This window comes from Palaemon carinicauda, chromosome 16 (assembly GCF_036898095.1).
Source record: "Palaemon carinicauda isolate YSFRI2023 chromosome 16, ASM3689809v2, whole genome shotgun sequence".
Classification (NCBI taxonomy): Eukaryota; Metazoa; Arthropoda; class Malacostraca; order Decapoda; family Palaemonidae; genus Palaemon; species Palaemon carinicauda.
Genome location: NC_090740.1, coordinates 19,429,662 through 19,452,987, shown reverse-complemented (window position 1 = coordinate 19,452,987; position 23,326 = coordinate 19,429,662). Strand labels below are relative to the sequence as shown.

Genomic DNA, 23,326 nt, shown 5'->3' with positions numbered 1-23,326 from the left:
TTCAGATGCCATTTTTGTAAAGGATATTCCTCTTTGCCTACAAGTGGTATTGAAATAATTAAAATATTACAATACTATAATGGTTTACGAATCTTATGTTAGAACCCATTGTCGCATTGCTTTTATATGAAGAGCATATGAAAAGAATTGGGCAATCATTTCAAGAAACCGGCAACTTCCCTTATCGTAGCTTATCTTTATGAGACGCCTACAAACCATTGTCTTCTGGATTCTATGTCCATAGTTTTGCTGTTGATCATCACAAGATTCGGCTTTAATACAATGGAATCATGGTCTATGGGATTTTCCATTATTGTTAATTATCAAAACTCAAGATCATAATTGAATCTGAAGTTTGTAATTTGATTATATACTAGTTCAATATTCTCTCTTGCCCTGATTGCCCTCCTGAAGTAATCAGCTCAGTCATAGTTTTCGGCCATTTCAATCTTCTCAGAAGGTTGTAAATGGGAAAAAACGATATTTTTTTAATAATTTAATACTTCTTACTTTATTTGTGTCCTCAATTTTGTTCTGATTTTGTTCACGATTATCTTGTGGTTTTTAGTTTGTTTACTGTTTTGAATAGTTCTGCTAATTCTCTTTCATCTTGGATTTCACCATCATTTCAATTTTTCTTCAATTATGTTTTTGGTCTTTTTTTTTTTATATTTTTCCTTGATCTTATTTAGGAAATTTCCAAGTATCTCTTGTGCTAGTTCCTATACAAATTTTGTTAAATTACTCTTCATTTCCGCTTCACTTGCTTCCATCTAATCATGTAGCTGGGAGTACCTATTCGGTGTTGCTAAACTCATCAGATTTTCCTCTTATTACAGTAATAAGTCAATTAAGTCTAATTTTGATTTATTTGAAGACGAGTACAGAAAGGGAAGAAAGTGCATTAGGCAGTAGAAAAAACACACAAATTAAAATTTGTGAGTTAAGAAACTATTTATTTGGAGAGAAGTAAAAATAGGAAAAAAGGTAATATGGGGGAAATGATTCACTGAGAATAAAAAAAAATAGATTTAGATCAAGGTAATGAAGAAAAGAACGGATAGAAAATAGTTAAATTAATAGATAAAATAACGGACAAGAAGTGAAAAAAAAACGTGAAAATTAAGTATCATACACCTAATGTTCTTTGCATGTAATTAATTGTTTCTATTTCATTTTAAAATCAAAGGCCGCTCATGAATGGCAGAGGCAAGGGACAGTGATATTGCCCTATCGAACTGGGCAATGCCCTAAAGACTGACCATATATACATAGGAACAGCGCCCAAGCCCCCTCTCCACCCAAGCTAGGACCAAGGAGGGCCATGCAATGTCTGCCGATGACTTAACGGATAGACCTATAGGCTCCCCCAAATCTCCCCAAGGAGAAAACCATGGATATCAAATGATATTTTTGATACTATAAAAAGGAGACGACAGAAGTTGAGTGCTGAAAGTTTTCGAGGAAGTATTGAAAATAAAAAGGTAGAGTACGCTAAGTATTTCAGCACTGATAGTGAAGTCAAAAGCCATGAATGATTAGAGAATATTTAGACAGGAAAGCAGATGAGGCTAACAAAGCTGTAGTGGTTATGGTGTAAGAATTGCTCATAGATTCATTAATGAAATCTCGACCTGGGCAAAGAAGACGAAGCATATACCCATCAAAAGGAGAGATGGATATAACAAGAGCAGATGAAGAAAGGCAACGTTGGATGGAACACTTTAGTGAGGTTATGAATAGAAGATATGAAGGGAATAATTTGATTAGATATACTTAGAGCTGAGGACGTCCTTGATGTGCCTATGAATGAATTCAGTGTGTTTGAAGTTAAAGCTATCATTAAAACCCTCAAGAGATGGAAAGGCCGTAGATACGATGGAATAACTGTTGAGATGATATTTGCCGAAAAGGAAGCGACTCCCAGAATACTTACAAGATTATTTTGTAGAATGTGTCATGAAGAAGCAAAACCTGATGAATGGGAGCTAGGATTGTTGGTGAAAATAGCAAAAAAAGTAGACCTGACTGATTGCAATAATTACAGAGGCATCATGATCACACTTACTGTATGTCAGTTGTTATGGAAATATATAGTATGCTCATTCTAAAGAGTCTAAGGAGAAAGACTGATGAAAAGCTGAGAGATGAACAAGCAGGATTTAGAAAAGTTGCAAGATGTACTGACCAAATTTTTATTTTAAGACATGTGGTAAAGCAATATGTATAATATAGAAATCCACTTATTTTGGTATTTGTGGACTATGAAAAAGCCTTTGATAGTGTGCACCGGTAAATTTTGTGGAGATTCCTGCGTTATTAGGGAGTTCCTATTAAATATGTAAATTTGATTAAGTCTGTGCATGAGCATAGCAAGTGCAATGCCAATGTTAGTGGAGGCCTATCATATGAATTTCCAGTGAACAGTCGAGTACTCCAAGGGAATGTGCAGAGTCCTATGTTGTTTATCCTCCTCGTGGATTTTGTAATGCATAGAACAATTGTGGAGGGTGAAAAAGGATTGGACTGGATTGGTAGCAGGAAACTAGCTGACCTAGAGTATGCTGATGACACTATCCTTATAAGTAGTACACAACAGGACTTGCAAAGTTGGCTTGCCAGAATGCATGAAATATCCCATGAGGTTGAGCTCAAGATAAATAGAAGAAAGACAGAGATGATGAGAACGGAAAATGCAATAGAAGATTAAATATCATTGGAAGGAAAAAGGATCAATGAGGTAGCATCATTTAAATATTTAGGAACTATAATATCTAATACAAGATCTTTAGAATTGGAGTTTAATGAAAGATTGAAAAAAAAAGCCAATTAGGCAATGGCTTGGTTAAGTAAAATCTGGAAACCAAACCGCCTGAAATTACATATAAAGATCAGGCTATAATATCAGTTTAGTGAGATCAGTGTTACTGTGTGGACATGAGTCGTGGTATGACAATGAAACAATATCCAACAGATTATGTAGATTTGAGAACAAAGCCATCATAAGGTATTGAGAGTTGAATGGCAGGACCAGATTAGATATGAAATTATAAGAGAGATTACTTAAGTGCCATATGTGGATGAGATCATGGTGATGGGTAGATGGAGGTGATTTGGGCATGCTCTTCGCACTCCCCAAGAGAGATTAGTTCACGAAACTTTCAACGGTGCTCCACAAGGCACCAGAAGAGTTGGAAAACCCAGGCCTATAGGGCTGAGAACTATGAAGCGTGAAGTAGTAGATGATGAATGGAGAAGTATTGATTTAAAAGCTCAAGATAGAGACGACCAGTGAAATCTAACCATGGCCATATTCTTTACAATTAATGATTCATGATACTCTTGTAAATTACCACACGGGGCGTAATACCCTATAGCAGAGTTTTCCAACCCTGGGGTAAATTACCCCAGTGGGGTAATGGACCCGTATTTTTGGGGTAATCAAGTTGTTCTGAAATTGAGTTATTCACATTCCCTTAATTATTGCCATAATTCATACATAAAATCTGCAATAATTATTTTATAGGAAAACTCAATAATTTTAACATTGCTTTACAATAATTTGGTCCGGGTGGCAGGCAGCTCGACCTTGGCCCCCCTCTCCGAGCACCACCGGGTATATGTTCAATGGGGGTAATTGATTAGTTGGAAATAAAATTTTGTGGTAATCATTTAAAAAAGGTTGGGAAACACTGCCGTATAGCAAACTCGTACAGATAAGAGTGGTTGTTATAAAGTTATTGCCCAAATATTTGCTCACACTGTCTGTGAAACCCACAAGTAGGTAAGTGACAGCCATAGTTGGGTGGTTCTTTTGTAAACACCTTAATTGTTAAGATAAATGACTCATGTTCCTTCTGTTCTTTTTGTGAATAAGAATAAAAAAAATCCTTATATTGTGAAAAATAGAGTTATATGACAAAGTTATTTAAGAAAGCCTTAGACAAATATTATCTCCTTTCAGTGTTCCTTGACTTCCCAGTAAATTATTATTATTATTATTATTATTATTATTATTATTATTATTATTATTATTATTATTATTATTTACCTGATTGACTTTCCTTTGCTCTTGTGTAAAATTGTACTTTACATTTTTATTTTCTCAACCCTCAGAAACCCTTGGACATTTTTTCCTTTGCAAAAAAATTTGATTTGATATATAAGTTTATCAGGTTTATGAAAGGTTTAGACCACCCCTATACGACCTTTTTTTTACCTATTTTGAGAGTTTCCGGTAAATTATATTCTAGTATCCTTGTCTACATTTCCCTCTCTATCTTATATTAAGAAAAGTAAATGATTGAGGTTTAACTCTCCAATCTTGAGGAAGGAAATTGCAATTGAGACATGATCTGGTAAAACGCAAGTTAGAAAACTGAAAGATGGTTTACATCATTAACCCAGCAGTGTCATAATCTGCGGTTGTTTCAACATATTTTCAAATGAAAGCTTATGATTTATAAGGCATATTTATGGCTCTAAAACAGAGGCCTTTGGTGGAAAAGGAATTTTGTCACCGGTAAATAGGAAAAAAATGAAAATCAAACAGAGATTGTCTTATTTCTTTAATTAAGTCATTGGATTCATATAAACATTTACTTATAATCTAAGTATCTAATAAACTGCCATTATATTCAACGAAGAGGTTGAATATACAATGGTGTTGTAAAATGCAACTCAGTAAATATTAATAGCACACTTCCGTCTTCCGGGGATTCAAAATAACAATGAAAAATTAATGTCAATTTAAAAAAGAATGACTCATGTAAGTGTAAATGGAGAAGAGAAGCATTTGGAGAAAAGGTATGTTTTCAAAACCTTAACCCGCCCAAACTAAATAACATCTAATGATGATAGCCTTACCTTGACGTCTATAAAGGTATGATATTCAATTAGTGGACAGTAGCGGATTATTGCTAATTACTTTTAGATGGATTTGCTTTTTCTCTAATGACAGTTGTATTGAACATTAATCAAAGCTTGACATGTGAGACAAAAAAATGAAGATTTTGATCCCTAAAATTTGAAATCTTGGGGCACTAGTGAATTGTTAATTGTTTTAAGATTCGAAGAAAAGGCTTATTTTTTCGAAAAGGAAAATGTCATGATATTAATAAACATTTGTTTAGAATATTTTTTAGAAGTTGATAAACATGTTGCTGGTAAATGAACGTCATTTAAAGGTTTGCGTCATTGAAGAACTTTGAATGATTCAATACTTAAAAAAAAAAAAAAAATTCGTCTTGGGAACAAAATTGTTTTTGAGAGAGCAGTTTTGGGGAAATTGTTTTCATGGTATAAAAGGTATGACGAACTGAGCAGCTTGCTGCATTTCTTGCCTTTTCTATTTGGCAAACCTATTCAGATTTACAATAAAACGAAAAGTATCAGAGGCAAGTCTGGTAAAAAACAAGAAAAAGAAAAAAGGGGAAGACCTCCTTCATATGAGAATGCACTTACATAGTTTTCTCTCTCTCTCTCTCTCTCTCTCTCTCTCTCTCTCTCTCTCTCTCTCTCTCTCTCTCTCTCTCTCTCTCTCTCTCTCTCTCTCTCTCTTTATTACAATTTACTGGTCTTTAAAAAGAAATAATACATAGTTCGTGGATACAGCTTGCATTTTCCCTTTCTTGTCATGACTGGCATTCTCTCTTCTACTTCTGCTTCCTGAAGGTCTTGGCTACAAGAGCGAAGAAAGCCAGAGTGCGGTACACAATAATGAGGACCACGAGCATGATGACGTTGCCGGCGATGCTTCCATTCTCGTAGTGAAGGAAGGACAAGACAGCCTGGCCGTTGGGGAAACAAGTCTGGTTCATGTTGCAGGCGATGGACTGCACGCCCTGCCACTGGTTCAGTAATAACGCCTCGTTTCCGTAGGAGAACCACGAAAGGTACTTGAACCATGTCAAGTAGATGGGAGTGGAACTAAAAAAGAAATGATAACATCAGTGCGTGTAGATATTACTCGTCAAAACAATATTATGAGCATAAAAGATAATACCATAATCTTGTTAATCTTTATGAAACATACTTTAATAATTTTAGAATTATATACACATTGGAAACATTGTTATGATGCGTTTGATATTTCTACTCGGTAAAATGAATATGCTTCAGTTTTAAAGAATAACCAGTCTTCATTCCAGCTATTATTATTATTATCATTATTATTATTATTATTCCGCACTTACCCACTATTCAAGAAGAATCCACCAAACAGCATAAGAGGGATTATGAATGGTGCTGAGATAGCCAAGGCAACACTGAGGTTTCTCGCCATACACGAAATCATGTATCCTGCAAAAAAAAAAAAAAAAAAAAAAAAAAAAAAAAAAAAAAATCAGTCGAGGAAACAAGGTCATGGTTAATGAATAAGAAACTTTTAAATAATATTTAGAATGTATTTCAGCTTTTGTAAACTACAACTAAAGTCCTGAAGAAAACTGTCGAATACGAAACTCTTTGAATGATATTTAGAATGCGTTTCAGTTTTTGTAAGCTACAACTAAATTATTATTATTATTATTATTATTATTATTAAAAGCAGGATGCTATAAGCCCTAGGTCTCAAACTGGGAAAAAAAATCCAGTGAGGAAAGGAAATAAGGAAATAAATGAATAAGTTACTACAACAATTAGAATAAAATATTTTAAGAACAGTAACAATATTGAAATAAATCTTTCATACATAAACTAAAAACAACAAAAAACAAGAGAAAGAGAGAAATAAGAAAGAATAGTGTGCCTGAGTGTACCCTCAAGCAAGAGAACTCTAACCCAAGATAGTGGAAGACCATGGTACAGAGGCTATGGCATTACCCAAGACTAGAGAACAGTGTTTGAGAAAACTGTCTGCACCCACCAAAGGAGATGGCACAATTTGCAACGAGCACGACGATCCCAGCGCAGATGAAGAAGTTGACGTAGTCATTGGTGAAACCGACCATGTGGTAAGCTATGGCGACGAAGGCGAATGGATAGATGATGTGGAAAGGCAACTCGGCCAGCATTTTCGAGAGGAAATAGACGTCAGTGCGATACATGCCGTTGAAATGCTCCCTCATGAAGATGGGCAGTTGGGCGCAGAAGGTCTGAAAAGAAAGGGTCATATATACTGGCTTGTCTTTGTATCTTGGTAACATCTTTTGTCATATTCAGTTAAAATGGAAAACTTGGTCACATCCCAATAGTGAAAGTTAGTCTATCCTAAATATTCAATTGGGATTTTAAACGAAGCTAACATTATCTTTTGACATATTCCCTCCATTGCAGTTGGGGTCAGAAGGTCTGCAAAGAAAGGGTCATATATACTGACTCGTCTTTGTATCTTTGTAACATCTTTTGTCATATTCAGTTAGAATGGAAGACTTGATCACATCCCAATAGTGAAAGTTAGTCTATCCTAAATATTCAAGTGGAATTTCAAACGAAACTAACATTATCTTTTGACATATTCCCTCACGGGCAGTTGGGCTCAGATGGTCTGCAAAGAAAAGTTCATATATACTGGCCTGATTTTGTAACATTTTATCATATTCAGTAAGAATGAAAGACTTGGTCACATCCCAATAATGAAGGTTAGTCTATCCTAAATAGTCAAGTAGTTTTTCAAACGCAAGTAGCATTATCTTTAGACAGATTCCTTCACCTGCCTTCCTTGTTATATGAGCTATTCTCATTACTTTAGTATTAATTTTTGCTCTAACAGTACTTTTCCTTTACTTACGCTAACGACGCCAAATACGTTCTGGAAAGTCATGTTAGTCAGGAACAAGAACAAAGCTCCGTTAATGTTGGTTATACCTTCTTGAGTCAGCTTTTGACCCCAGTAGATTAAACCAATTAGTACAGCAATAGCCTGAAAAAGATATCAAGATACGTTAACTGTGTGAAAATATTATATGCATAACTTCCTTTACATTTTTTTTTTGTATTTCAGAGTGCGAAACAGTTTTGGAAAACTTGATTTCTAACACCAATCCCTCCTTTCAAAAAGCGAAACACCAACTTTATCCTGATTTGATTATTTTGAGTATACTGTAGAATTGGAGTTTTAATTGTTTTGTAAAATATTAGCTTTGATATATTAAGCCAGGCTTATATGTTAAAATAATATAGATTTTATCGCACGGAAGTATAAAGGGCTTAGGGATACTTAAGTGCAAATATAAGATCATGGATTCTTTAAGAAAACCTTCGTACTCACCAGCACTTGAACGAATCGGACTTTAATCAGCATAGGTTCCCTGATCACTTCCAGCCAAGACCTCCAAAGAACGTTGCGAAACTGAGTCCACCACGAGGCCTTGTAAGGCGATTTCTTCACTTGAACGTCAGCCCTGCTGTCGTAGCCTTCCAACTTTGGGGAGGAATCATCAGTGTTAACTAAACAATTCATAATATATAAACTGATTCATTGATGCTTCACTTTCTTTTAAATGCCACACTTGAGCTGCAATTGTCCTTTTTGTTTTCTGTAGGGTAGGATAGATAGATTGTAATCTATCTTGTGCTATAACTATTAGGGTCACTTGGAAACCGGACGAGAAAGAGCTACATAAATGGTAGTATCTAAACTGACCAAAAGGGATAAAATATGAGAAGAGCCTTTCTATAACATCTTACCTCAGCCTCTTTTGAATTCTCAGCCACAGCCCTCTCTATGCTGGTCCCTTCTTCCGACTTGACGAATTCATCACATATCGTTGTGATGGCTTTCCGGCAGTTTTCCTCCTTTCCTGGTTGGACAGCAAGAGTTGATATGAAGAAATCAGCAGGGTTGTAGTTTGGTGGACAAGGTAGTCCAATCCTGTTAGGAGGGAACAAGTTAAGGCTTCATAAACACGCTTATGCCGAGAATCCATGATTAACAAGAACAAATGATGCTAATATTCAGTTATTTCATTGGATTTGTTAATTCTGTTTCATGATTATTAATAAGAAAAAATTATTTTATTGATTAAATTTCTTGTTTAAGCCTTTCCACCAATGGGACAAGGGACAAAAATAATGAAGAAAGTATGAAACCTTCACGTCGAAATGTAAAATACTATTTTAGGCTTTTAGTACGGGGGAAGAAATCCAATAACACATTTTCAAAAAAAATTCCTCAGAAGAGTATCCATGAAATGAGTAAAATAAGCTCATTGACACTAGGTTTTCAATATCCTCTTCATATCAAAACTAATTTTACGGTATCCAGTGATATTAACTTCTTACTAGCTGCTGATGAAATAGCCTCGCCCCAAGAAAACATTTCTACTAAAATGTTTACCATGAAATGGGAAAGAAAGACACCCACAAATAATTAAAATAAATAAAATCATTTGGGATTGTAATCTTAGATGCCTGATGTTGTAGCATCTAACACCTGGAGACACTTAATTTAGTAAACAAATTTTGAAAATCTCTAGAACACAAATTGTAATATATATATATATATATATATATATATATATATATATATATATATATATATATATATATATATATATATATATATATGTTTAGAGGGGGAAGAATGGATGCTGGATTTATTAAGAGCGATATTTGAAGATGAAATAATGCCTGAAGACTAGGAAAAAATGGAATGGTATCTTTATTTTAGCAGAAAGGTGATATCATGAAATGTTATAACAACAGGGACATTAAAGTAGCAAAGGATGGTTTTAAGGTTTTGAAGGGATGCTAAATGAGTGATTGTCTATCTATCTACCAAGGCACTTCCCCCAATTTCGGGGGTAGCCGACATAAAAAAGGAACAAAAGAAGAATTTTCTTCTCTTAACTCCTCCCAGCCTGACGAGAGATTTAGTAGAGTTTGGTGGGTACTACTAGGGTGCTACAGCTCACCCTCCCCTGTTATCCACCATATATAGAACTACATATGCCAAAGCCCCTACTACTGCCTCAGCTGTCATCAAAGCGACTGGAGTAAGCAGCAGGGCATATCGGAATTGTCCCAATCGCTATCCATTCATTCCTATTTCTAGCACACTTTTCCCTCTCTCACATCCAACCTCCTATCACCTAGAGCTTTCTTCACTCCATCCATCCACTCAAACCTTGGCATTCCTCCTGTACTTCTCCCATCTATTCTTGCATTCATCACCTTCTTCAACAGATGGCCATTTTCCATTCTCTCTACATGGCCAAACCACTTCAACACATTCATATCCACTCTAGCTGCTAATTCATTTCATTCATCCGTTCTCACAATCACTACTTCGTTCCTAACCCTACCTACTCGAGATACACCAGCCATACTCCTTAGACACTCCATCTCAAACACATTCAATTTCTGTCTCTCCATCATATACATTCCCCACAACTCCGATCCATACATCAGAGTTGGTACAATCACTTTCTCATACAGAACTCTCTTTACATCCATTCCTAACACTCTATTCTTTACCACTCTCTTCACTGCCCCTAACAATTTACATCCTTCATTCACTCTCTGATGTAAATCTTCTTCCACTCCTCCCTTTGCAGCAACAACAGACCTCAAGCACTTGAACGGATCTACTTCCTCAAGTAACTCTCCATTCAACATGACATTCAACCTAGGACCACCCTCCCTTCTCTTGCTTCTTATAACCTTACTCTTACCCACATTAACTCTCAACTTCCTTCTCTCACACACCCTCCCAAACTCTGTCACTAATTGACCCAGCTTCCCCCAGTCTGCAATCAATAGCGTATTATCCACAAACAACAACTGATTCACCTATTCATGATCACTTACATTTATCAGTTTCATGCACTCAAGCATTCACCTCTCTCACAACTCCATCAACAAATAAATTAAACACCCACAACGACATCACACATCCCCATCTCAGTCCCACTCGTACTGAAAACCACTCACTCACTTCATTTCCTATTCTAACACACTCTTTACTCCCTATGTACAAATTCTTCACTGCTTGCAACAACCTTCCACCAGTTTCATATAACCTCATCACTTTCCTAATAACTGTATCTTGAGCTTTCTCCAAATCAATAAATCAACATACACCTCCTTACCTTTTGCTAAAAATTTCTTTCATATCTACCTAACATTACAAATCTGATTCATACATCCCCTACCTCTTCTAAAACCCTTGTACTTCTAAGATTGCATCCTTGATTTTATCCTTAATCCTATTAATTAACAATCTGCCATACACTTTTCCAACCACACTCAACAAAGTAAGACCCCTTGAATTACAACACTCGTGCACATCTCCATAACCTTTGTATAGTGGAACAATACACGCACACATACACAGACACACACACACAACCATTGACAACATAAAACATTATTAAACAATCTAATCAACCATTCAAGTTCGGTCACAGCAGTGGCAGTATGGATTCATGAGCAGGGAAAGGGACTGTGGATGTCATCTTTATATTAAAGCAGGTACAGTTTGTTTGTATGTATATCTACATAAGTATTCACACACACCCATATATATATATGTGTGTATATATATATATATATATATATGTATATATATATATATATATATATATATATATATATATATATATATATATATGGCTGGCTGTGTATGTTTGTTTTATTGATAGATTAAAAATCGGTAATATATGATGTCTGCATTAAACTTACATTTGATATGTAGCAAGAGCGATCCTTGAATATTGTTAGCGCTCTCCATTAAAGGATTACTGTATGTATATATATATATATATATATATATATATATATATATATATGTGTGTGTGTGTGTGTGTGTGTGTATAAACACCTGCCCAAGATCTAACCTCCCTTCATTTAAATAGAATTATCTAGTCTCAATGCAGGAATCTGCTCCCAATTCCTAGTCGGTGAATCGGTCAGCTAGTGAGAGATTCAGCCCATATTCGTAAAGGCTCGATTTCAAACGTTTGTCGCATTGCATCACGAACGTTGGGTTACGTTTCGGGTGGAACTAGAGAGCGTACGGAATTAGCTTAGAGTCTCCTGCTTGCATTCAGTTTAAGAAGTCCGACTGCCCATGTCAGGGTTGAGTGGCAACAAGAATTCTCGTTTGCATCTGTACAGTAGCTTAAGTTTGTTTAATTGAAAGTCGAATGTTGAGAGTTTAGTTTTATTGTAATTATGATAACGAAAGATACAGTTTTCATTACTTTGGTATCATTGCTATAATTTTTGTTTGTTTAGAAAGACTAAGTTTCTTTGTTGTTATGTCTTAAGATTCAACTTATGAAAAGAAATTGCTATTTTCAGTTAGTTGAAAGTATTAATAGTATTTTTAATTGTAACTTCAAAAGTGTATGTTCTATGAATCCGATAAATAGATGGCGTATGTAAATTAATGTTACATTACATTACAATAAATCAAATCCATCCATACCGGAAGCTGCAACATGGTAAAATATGTTAATAGTATTTTCAATTGTAACGTCAAAAGTGTATGTTCTATGAATCCGATAAATAGATGGCGTATGTAAATTAATGTTACATTACATTAGAATAATTTAAATCCATCCATACCCAAAGCTGCAACATGGTAAAATATGTTTTGGAATTTATACAGATGCTGTGATAGTAAATATTGTATTCTTGGTGCAAGCTTTCCTGGCAAGAAGAATGAAAAGCCTCGACTCTTGCCCCTTACAGATGTTGTACAGAAGGAAGGCAAATGTTGGAAGGGAAGAACTGAAAAGATATGAATATTCCTAACACATTTTCATTTGCCGCGTAAGCCTACCAAAAAAAGAAATGTGTCTGAGCATCAACTGGTGAAGTTATAGGCCCGTGGAAGGTAAATGGGGTTGCTCTTTAAGATTGCAAAATGAGTTCCGTGGGCTAACTAACCTTTATGTTGATTTGGATGCCATTGACTAAAGTTTGTGCCAAAATAGGAGTGTCAGTTTTACCGGAAATGTAATAAATGAATGTGCATTAATCGTAAGTGTCCTTATTTTTTCTTCAGATTTAATATTCGTCTTATTTACATAGTAAATGGTCAATAAGAACTGAGCGTGTGACCTTTATCTTACGATTGAGGAATATTTTAACTTCAGTTGCTTTTTTGAAACATTGCTAAATGACGAGAGAGAGAGAGAGAGAGAGAGAGAGAGAGAGAGAGAGAGAGAGAGAGAGAGAGGGAGAGAGAGAGAAACTTAAATGGATTATCGAAAGAGATTTAAATGTCACATCTACAGATTTTAAAATACATGTCAGCGCATTATAATCTATACGTCGCCTCATTAAGTAATATTGGCTCTCTGATTATAAGTCATAGGGGAAAAAATGCTTATTTCAATTATTGCACAATGTAATTTTTAGAATTTCACACACACATACAGTGCATAGTTAATTCTTTACTTAGATCTCCTAACTTTATTTGGACAATCTAATCAAATTCCTAATGTCTGGTTGAACAATTAATAGACAATATTTATTTCTTTTTTTTGTCCAAAATTCATCAATAAACTTAATATCATTTTTATTTAGTGAAAGAAATATAGAAAAGAAAGAGTATTTATATATGTGGAGAAACAACAAAATAATGTAAAAGAAAGTTAAACTCAAATTTAAAATATATCTCAAGATTATTAGAGGCGCCGTTGCAGGGGTTATGCCTCTAACCTGAATATGTTACAATTTGACTAAATGAAGTGATTTTTTTATAATCATTATGGACATTGTAACAATCACTTATTCGGAATAAGTCGTTGTGAAGTTAATTATGTACATATTCCATCTACGCTGTCTCATTCTAACTACTTTTCAGCTTTTAAAGGTTTAAAGGCCGCTCATGAATGGCAGAGGCAAGGGACAGTGACATTGCCCTATCAAGCAGGACAATGCCATAGAGACTGACCATATATACATATGATCAGCGTCCAAGCACCCTCTCCAATCAAGCTAGGACCAAGGAGGGCCAGACAATGGCTACTAATGACTCAGCAGATTGACCCAAAGGCTCCCCCAAACCCCCCATCGCTAGCTCACAAGGCTGGCGAGGTTGTAGTGACCAAAGGAACTAACGAGTTTGAGCGGGACTCGAACCCCATTCTGGCGAATACCAGTCAGGGACGTTACCACATCGGCCACTACAACCCTATTTTTGCGCAGCTTAAGAGCTGTGGACACCAGGAGCAGGGTTAAAAGAATACCATATCATATTATTCTTTTAACCCTGACCACGAGTAGCTACTGTATGATTTTCCTTATGAAAAATGTTGTATTCAAACCTTACCTGTTGAAAAACTGATAAGCAGCATCGACTTCCCCTAAGAAAGCCACTCGGCCTTCTGCCATGAGTAAAACCCTGTCAAACATGGCATAGACTTCTGAACTAGGCTGATGGATAGTGGAGATGATGGTTTTGCCTCTCTCGGCCATGTTCTTCATCACAGCCACCACATTCTGAGCCATGAAAGAATCCAAGCCGGATGTAGGTTCATCACAGAACATAAGTGGTGGATTTGTTAGAACCTGAAAAATAAGAAGTGTGGAAATAATTTTGTATAAATGACAAAAATGTTAGGTAAATTAGGTTACACAAAGGTGTGTAGACACTGAATAACTGTTTATGCCAGGTCGTTTTATCAACGAAGACAGTAGAAGGTAAATCAATTACAAAGGCAACTAATTTCGAACTTTTCATATTAAAAACCTGATCCAAAGGAAATTCAGTGAAAAATATTCTAATGGTTGAGCAAACCCGCTAGTTTACGATATTGAGAATGAAATCGTGAAATGAAGTATGTTGCTTAACTCACTTCACAGGCGAAGGCAAGTCGCTTCATTTCTCCTCCAGAAATCCCCTTGATTCTTCCAGGAACTCCAATTTTAGTTTCTGAACATTTCATTAATCCAAGCTAGAAAAAAGAACAATAACTTATTACAGTTACAGAAAGAAAGAATGAATGAAAGAATTGGAAGAAAATTACTCACTTAGTCTTCGTGAGTCTGAAAATTAATATGCATTCGACATAGAAACCTGAATGTAAAGTTTTTAGAATAGATTTGCAAATCCTCTCATTTTACGTAACCTCACGTATTTATATATACTGCAGAACAAAGAGTAATATGCTTATAAATTTTAATGTCTTGTTGACTTGGTTTATAGATATCAGAACAATACAGTTTTGCAACATTCAGTGAACATTCTACTGCTACTATTGCATTACTAATCTCATCTCTCTCTCTCTCTCTCTCTCTCTCTCTCTCTCTCTCTCTCTCTCTCTCTCTCTCTCTCTCATAAATCTAAAACGCTCAGGTCTTGCACTAACAATGCCTTAAATCATGACTTGAATGAGCATAGGCAGATTATGTTTTTGTGCGCGTCCTGAGGTATCACATTTGTTCAGAAGAAAAAAAGTGGTGTAAGACATTTTATATCTAAGTATTTTCTAGACCTGTCGATTTTATATATTCTAAGCCGTTTTCATCATTTAATCTGCCAAGCTTTTAATATTGTTCCCCCGGTTCGGTGTTCAGCTTATTGATGGACAAAAACTTGTGTTTATCAAATTCCATAATCTTGATCTTTGATACAAATATCTGGTGTCATTTTTGAGTTGGCTCTTCTTTTTTTTTTTTCTTTTTTTTTTGGCATAATCCCGATCATGCTTTCGATTGAGATCTTCCCAGACTCTACCATCCACCTCATAATAGGCCTACTACATTTGCAGCTCGTTATAACAGTTACATTTTTTTTTCCATGATATGCTCAATACTACAATGTATTTCGGAAATATTAGCCCTGCTGTTACCTGCTGTCAAGTTGAATTGGTGGCACTTGTGCAAATTATGATTTTATTGAAATGTCTGGCATGAGTTTCATTGAGTTCTAGTTAAACAGGAGTTTCAATGATAGGTTGACGTTTCTTATTTTAGTTCAATCAGTCATTTATGTTTTTGCATTGTGAGATCTCTTTCATTGGTTATTCTATACATTTACGTTTTTTCCTTACGGGCTTTCTTTACCTGTGTTTAGCTTTGCGGTATTTTGCTTTTCCAACTAAAGCTTAAAACGATAGTAATGATATTGAGAGAAGTTTGGACAAAAAAAGTCTTGACTGAAAACTACTGCTGTGGTATCTATCACATTTATCTAAAATATCAGATCATTCGTATTTAGTTTTGGGACTCTAATTTTCAAGTATTCAAAGACAATGTAACTATGTTTTTACTTGCTTTTTTTGACACTTTCGTCAGTTCAAGTCCTTTTTGGAATTTCGGAAAACTTATCTGATTTTCATGTATATTTTGGGCATTGCATGTCACGATGATATTAATTGTTATGACTATAAATTTATATATACAGATATGTATGTATGCATATATATATATATATATATATATATATATATATATATATATGTGTGTGTGTGTGTGTGTGTGTGTGTGTATGTATGCATGTGTATATACGGTACATGTATATGTATATTTATAGCCTATATGCATTCATAATAATCTTTGCTCGTCTTTTACTTGTAGTTTGATATATATATATATATATATATATATATATATATATATATATATATACATATATATATACATATACATATGCATATATATATATTTATATATATTGAACTATAGATCGAGCATTTAACTTGTTTCCAAAAGAAAAAGCAAAGTAATTTTATTAGATGATTAGACCACCACCACAAAATTAACCAATTATTATCAGCCATTGTTTCATTCCGTTGCCGACTTAAATCACGAAGTTATAATCGGGTCACTGAATATATCCTTCTTGACCAACTTTTATATAATGGACGGTAATTGGCGTAGGTTTGCCACACCCATGATGTCACTTCTTCTAAGCTTAAAAACTTGGAAAAGTTTTATATTTAAGCTTTAAATTTGTCTCAAATGTGGAAGAGGAGGCAAACCTTACGTAAGTTGCCTTACTAATCTTCTTTTCCCATTCGTAGTCACGAACTCTATGTGCACGAAAAAAGAAGAAAAGAAATTGCTCGTTACAAGACATCACATGATCCGGGTCTTTTATCCCAGTATAAAAAAATCGAGGGTATTATTATTTTACATAAAAAGCACCTGTGTATCACAGCAAAGAATGACTTTTGAACATTTTGTTAACTTACTTGGTAGTATGCAGTATAATCTTTTGACAATACGATACATCAGTTGAAGTGACTATCCTAGAAGGTATTAAGTCTTGCATGGTTTGTCGGTTTCTTCCCGTTGATCGAGTTTATCTGACATTTTGTCTTTTAGTCTATGGATAGCATTCTTATCTTCTCTGTATATAGTCATGCTTTTAATGTGCTATTATTCTAAAGTTTGTTTTTAAGCATGATTAGATGTTTTTATTGTTTTAGTTTTTATTCTGTCTTTAGATATTGAGCAAAATACAAAACTTGTGTGTACCAGACTTAGCCTGCGTCGTCTAGTTTATTACAATATTCATTGATTACATGGCAATATTAGAGATATGACAGTTGCGTCCAGGCAACATAATATTCTATTATATTCAGAAACTTTGGTTTCTTGAAAGAGTCATTTCTCTGAGTTGATTATTCCAGGATTTAAAAAACAAATAAATTTGGGATGGCATACTATCCCTTTGACAAAGGGAATGGCAGTTTATTTTAGGACTGAGTACCCTTCTTCTCATAAGTCCTCAAATGAATGTTGATATAAGATTCAAGTCATAAAGGTTTGCAGTAATAATAATAATAATAATAATGATAATAATAATAATAATAATAATAATGATAATAATAATGATATTATTATTATTATTATTATTATTATTATTAGTATTAGTATTTTTATTTTTATTATTATTTGTGTTCTATCAATCCCCACGACCGAAGAGCGTATGACTTTTTTCGTCTTAGCATCATTAGCAAATTTCTAATTTATAGATTACAATGAATATTAATTGATAGGCCCCATAGTGACTATAGGAATGTATTATCTGGTGTTGCTTGGGATAGTGTTCTAGGCCTGTTACTTTTCATGCTATGTGCGCATGATATGGAGTTTGGTCTGGTAAAGAAGCTTGTTACCTGTGTAGATGATGATATTCTCTTTACATCAATTTTATTTCCTCAAAAGAAACAAACACCTGTGATTGCTGAATGCCTTAATATACAGGAGATCTAACTAAAACTCGTACACGGTGTATATTATAGGGAATGAAGTTGAAATCTAGCAAAACTCAAAGTATGATTATATGTAGGTCAAGGACTGTGGGTCCTCAACATCCAGATCTTTGCATTGACAATTTCTCTTTTAACAATATCTAATTCCCTTAAATTCTATGTGCGATTCATAATAGTAAGTTTTACTTTTAAGAGATCCATTCGCTTTGTTTCCTCTACAACACACAAAAATAGGTATATTGAGAAAGTCATTTAAGATTTTCAGTATTCTAATTCTTTTATTCCAACATGTTTTGATTATTGTTCTTCTGCGTGGTGTTTACCTGCTAAATCTTATTTTAATTTGTTGAACCAAAAATTGCTGTCTATTAAATTCCTTACTCATAATCAGTATATTGATCTCTGGCTTTGTCGTTCAAGTACTTTATGCGGTGCTGTTTTGGTATGTGATCTCAGAGTCGTGCTTTTGCTTTGGTGTGTTATCTCACCTGATAGTAGTGATCTCACTTCACTTCATGGCGAAGCAAGAGTCATTAGATTTTCTAAAAATATATATACCGGGAATAATTATCTAAGATATAATAATCAATCATTGATGGTAGTGTGCACAGCTCAACATTACCACTTGCCAGTACATACGGAGCTTGATGTTTTTATTTGTTAGCGAGCGAAGCGAGCGCACGGCGAACTAGAACCATTAGATGTTCTATTCTTGTTTTTTTTTTAACCTATTAAAGATATTGAGATCGCATACCAAAGCAAAAAATAATAATTTCAGAAATCACGCCATAAATGAGATCGCATGCCAAAACAGCACCCCTTTATGCTTGTTTCGTAAAATTGTTCCAATTTTGGCCCTCCTTTACATTCAGATCTTCCAATATTGTATCACCATGTACATAATATTAGATATAGTTTATTTTTTGTCTTGCCCCTTCTATCATAAGATAAAATACTACATAACATTCTATAAATTTAATTCTTGCTGTGACCAGAATGTGGAATGATTTTTCATAATCAGACAGTTGAATCGGTGGAACTTCAGAAGTTCAAAATTTATGTAAATTCTTTTCTGTTTAACAAGATTACATAAGACTCCTTTCATAGTTTCTATATGACTGATTTATTTTAAAGTTATTACTGATCTCAGCATATTTAATATATCTTTTTTATTACACTTCTTTCATAGTAGATTCGCTATATCCTCTATTTTCTTTCCCCACTGGACTTTTTTACCTATTGGAGTCCTTAGGTTTGTAGCATCTTACTTTTCCAGCCAGGGTTGCAGCTTGGCTAGATGTGATAATGATAATACGAACATGAAAAATTATCAAATCCTTTTCATGGTCGGCACAACAAAGGTTTACTGTATGAGTTATGCAGAAACTTAATAAGGAAAATGGCTCACCTCACTGATGACTTCGTCCACCCTGGTCATCCTCTGCTCATGTAGTAAATGGCGATCCATACGCAACATTGCCTGGAGAGTAAGTAAAAAAAAACCTTATTTTGATGTAAAACGTATAAAAAATGGGGAGGGGATCCAGAGAAGGCTAAGGTCCTATATAATGAGAGACAGTACACATACAATCAGATGAACAGTACCTTTTAACTTTTGCTTGTCTTGTTTATCGGGTTTCGTGATACATGTGACCACACAAAGTAAATAAATTCTATTTTTTTATTTTTTTATGCAGGTGGTTCATTTGCTAAGTGTTCTCAAAATATTATCAAGAGTCTGTCACAATTTGGATTTTGAATATTGGCTTGTTATTAGAACCTTTCAAAAGTTAATTCACCGATTTTGTATTTTATCGTTCAGTATTAGAAAAGATAAAAGATAAAGAAAAAACCTTACCTGAAAGACAAGTTGCTCGCGAACCGTCAGCATCCCGATAAAGAGATCATCCTGCTGAACGTAGGCCGAACGACTCGTCAAGGCATCTGGGTCCACTCTTCTCCCATTGACGAAAAGGTCGCCGTTAATTCGCAGTCTGTCGTTGTTACGATGCGTCAAGACATTGAGTAGTGTCGTCTTGCCTGCACCCGAAGCACCCATGATGGCTAGAAGTTCTCCAGGCCGACACACGCCCGTCACTAGAATAGTAGAGATAATGGTTATTTTTATTAATGGCTACTTATGAATGGTTGAGGCAAGGGATAGTGGCATTGCCATAGGTAGCATGACAATGCCCTAGAGACTCTCAATATATACTTATGATCAGCCCCAAGCTGGAACCTGGGAGGGCCAAACAGTGGCTGCCAATGACTCAGAAGGTAGACCTATAGGCTTCCCCAAACCCCCTATCCTTAACTCATAAGGATGGTAAGATTGATCAAGCGGATTAGTGAACGTCCACCAAATTTGCTTATATGGAGCCACATTTGCATTCCTTTAGCTCTCGTATAGTTGTATATGATTCTTTTTACGAATGCCACCCTAGATAGTTTATAATATGCCTCCATTCCAAAAACAAAATGTATGGCATCTAGGCCTATAGTCCATGGTGGAACAACACCCGTGAAATTGTGAGGGAAAAAAATTACTATGAAATACTATAATAAGAATAAAATAGTGGCTCTGCTGAAGCTAAACTTGGATACAATTTTGCTATTGTCAACCAGAAAGGATAAAAGGCTGAGAGGGAATCATGGCTTTACTTTATTATTGGCATGAATTAAAATACCCTCTAAGTGGTTTAGATCAAAATGAAATAACGTTATGGAGAGTTCATTCTTAGTACTGTACTTTTTCTTAATATAACCTATTCCAACGTAGTTGCTAAAAAATTTGGAGGAGAACTTTTCTCAAGAAAATCAAGTGGAAAAACTAATCTTCGTAACTTAAAAATTTTCTGAACTGTTGATCAGGGAAAATAATAATGACAAACTTAACTTGATAGAGCTGACATATGCTTTACAGAAATATGGATCATCTAACCTCGATAAACATACTATTCCTTATCACATACATATACCAAGGCACTTCCCCAAATTTGGGGGGTAACAGACATCAAAACAAGGGAACAAAAGGGGACCTTTCCTCTCTACGTTCCTCCCAGCCTAACAAGGGACTCAACCGAGTTCGGCTGGTACTGCTAGGGTGTCACAGCCCACCCTCCCCCGTTATCCACCACTGATGAAGCTTCATAACGCTGAATCCCCTACTGCTGCTACCTGCGCGGTCATCGAAGGCGACCGGAGGAAGCAGCAGGGCCTACCGGAACTTACGTCACAATCGCTCGCCATTCATTCCTATTTCTAGCACGCTCTCTTGCCTCTCTCACATCTATTCTCCTGTCACCCAGAGCTTTCTTCACTCCATCCATCCACCCAAACATTTGCCTTCCTTTTGTACTTCTCCCATCAACTCTTACATTCATCACCATCTTTAGCAGACAGCCATTTTCCAGTCTCTCAACATGGCCAAACACATTCATATCCACTTTAGTTGCTAACTCATTTCTTACACCCATTCTCACTCTCACTACGTTCCTAACCCTATCTACTCGAGATACACCAGGCATACTCCTTAGACAATTCATCTCAAACACATTCAATATCTGTCTCTCCGTCACTTTCATTCCCCACAACTCCGATCCATACATCACAGTTGGTACAATCACTTTCTCATACAGAACTCTCTTTACATTCATGCCCGACCCTCTTTTCTTTACCACTCCCTTCACTGCCCCCAACACTTTGCCTCCTTCATTCACTCTCTGACGTACATCTGTGTCTCCACCTCACTATTTGCTGCAACTACAGACCCCAAGTGCTTAAACTGATCCACCTCCTCAAGTAACTCTCCATTCAACATGACATTCAACCTCACACCACCTTCCCTTCTCGTACATCTCATACCCTTACTCTTACCCACATTAACTCTCAACTTCCTTTTCTCACATACCCTTCCAAATTTTATCACTAATCGGTACACTTCTCTTCCTTATAAGATATCAAATTTTATCCAAGGAAAATATAAGGAATATCTGTTGAATATCATTAATAAAATCAGAAAGATTGTTTGGTCATCCCAGTCAAAAGGACCAAACAAGGATATCTTCCTGTCATAAAGCTGCAGACTCATAGACAGGGCTGCAACATCCATAAGGCTGACTAGCCTGAAGCCTAGGGACCCAGGAAGAGCAGGGTCTTATGCAACTTTTTCTCTGTATTGATTGTGAAAAATATGGATTATTTACTTCAGTTGTAGTATCATTGCAATAACTGTATGAAAAGAGAGCATGAAATGTGCCAGGGATGGGGTGTAGGTGTCAGGATCTTTGTGGGATTTCGAGAAGCTCAAAGAAACTCGAAGCTTCAGGGTCCTGACATGGGTTAATACAGCTCATAGACCTTATTGGTTGTGTCTATAAGTTAATGTGAAAAATTATCTGCTTAAGACTTGTATGGCACTTGGAAACTAAAAAACTACACTTGTCATGTTAGAGGATCTACTCTACATACCCTGAGTAAGATTACAAACAAAATCCAGCTAGTATTTGCTTACCAATGTCAAGCTCTAGGTTGTTACTCCAGGTTTTTTTTTTTTAACTAGAGAAAGTATTTGATATTTTAGCACACAAGTAATCATATAAAGAGAAATATATCGGGTATTTTTTGAATCAGAAAAGTACATTATGAGTAACAGTAGAGAATTACGTATCTAATCCCTTTTTACAAAAACAAAGTCGGTGTAACGTCTTTTGCTGCCGCTTTTACCATTAAGAAGTACTTTATATTGGATGATTTTGCAACATATTGTACAGGATACGATGCAGTATCTACCTGCCAGTATGAGCTATATGCAAAGAGCTACCTAATCTATTTGGAAATATCTTGCTTTATGCAGAGCAGGTTAAAAAGAAAAAAAATTGTAAATGAACATCGTTATGTCACATAGACTGCCGAGACAAAAGGTAAAAAAGTCACTTGACATACTGAGAGTTTCTGATAAGATATCTTCTGTAAGAGTATACAATTCATTACGTAGATTGAGCTCAGTTATGATTTTCAAGTGCTTGTTAATGCATTCTATGAACGAGGAAACTTTTGTTAGTACCATAATGTTTGTAACTGTTATTTATAAGAAAAAATGCACCGAATAAGCCTGTTTTACAAAATAGGTTATACCGCTTGGCCTAAAGGCCCAAACCTCTTTATCTAATCTAATCTAATGTCCTGCAGCTGTAAATGGAATAGTACCT

At 35.3% G+C, this 23,326-nt stretch overlaps 1 protein-coding gene across 2 annotated transcripts in view; it reads right to left on the bottom strand.

The window, feature by feature from the left end:
- Nucleotides 1-5,240: 5,240 nt before the first annotated feature.
- w (eye pigment precursor family transporter white) overlaps nucleotides 5,241-23,326 on the bottom strand; it is a 157,145-nt gene continuing 139,059 nt past the window's right edge. For both annotated transcript variants that reach the window (XM_068389636.1, XM_068389637.1), the window contains exons 3-12: nucleotides 19,975-20,213; nucleotides 19,525-19,596; nucleotides 14,751-14,849; nucleotides 14,225-14,463; nucleotides 8,629-8,812; nucleotides 8,210-8,362; nucleotides 7,730-7,861; nucleotides 6,866-7,094; nucleotides 6,195-6,300; nucleotides 5,241-5,928 (exon numbers count right to left, since the gene is read on the bottom strand). In XM_068389636.1, the coding sequence (XP_068245737.1) occupies nucleotides 5,655-5,928; nucleotides 6,195-6,300; nucleotides 6,866-7,094; nucleotides 7,730-7,861; nucleotides 8,210-8,362; nucleotides 8,629-8,812; nucleotides 14,225-14,463; nucleotides 14,751-14,849; nucleotides 19,525-19,596; nucleotides 19,975-20,213 (1,727 nt within the window). In that variant the 3' untranslated portion in view covers nucleotides 5,241-5,654. The remainder of the gene's footprint in view (nucleotides 5,929-6,194; nucleotides 6,301-6,865; nucleotides 7,095-7,729; nucleotides 7,862-8,209; nucleotides 8,363-8,628; nucleotides 8,813-14,224; nucleotides 14,464-14,750; nucleotides 14,850-19,524; nucleotides 19,597-19,974; nucleotides 20,214-23,326) is intronic.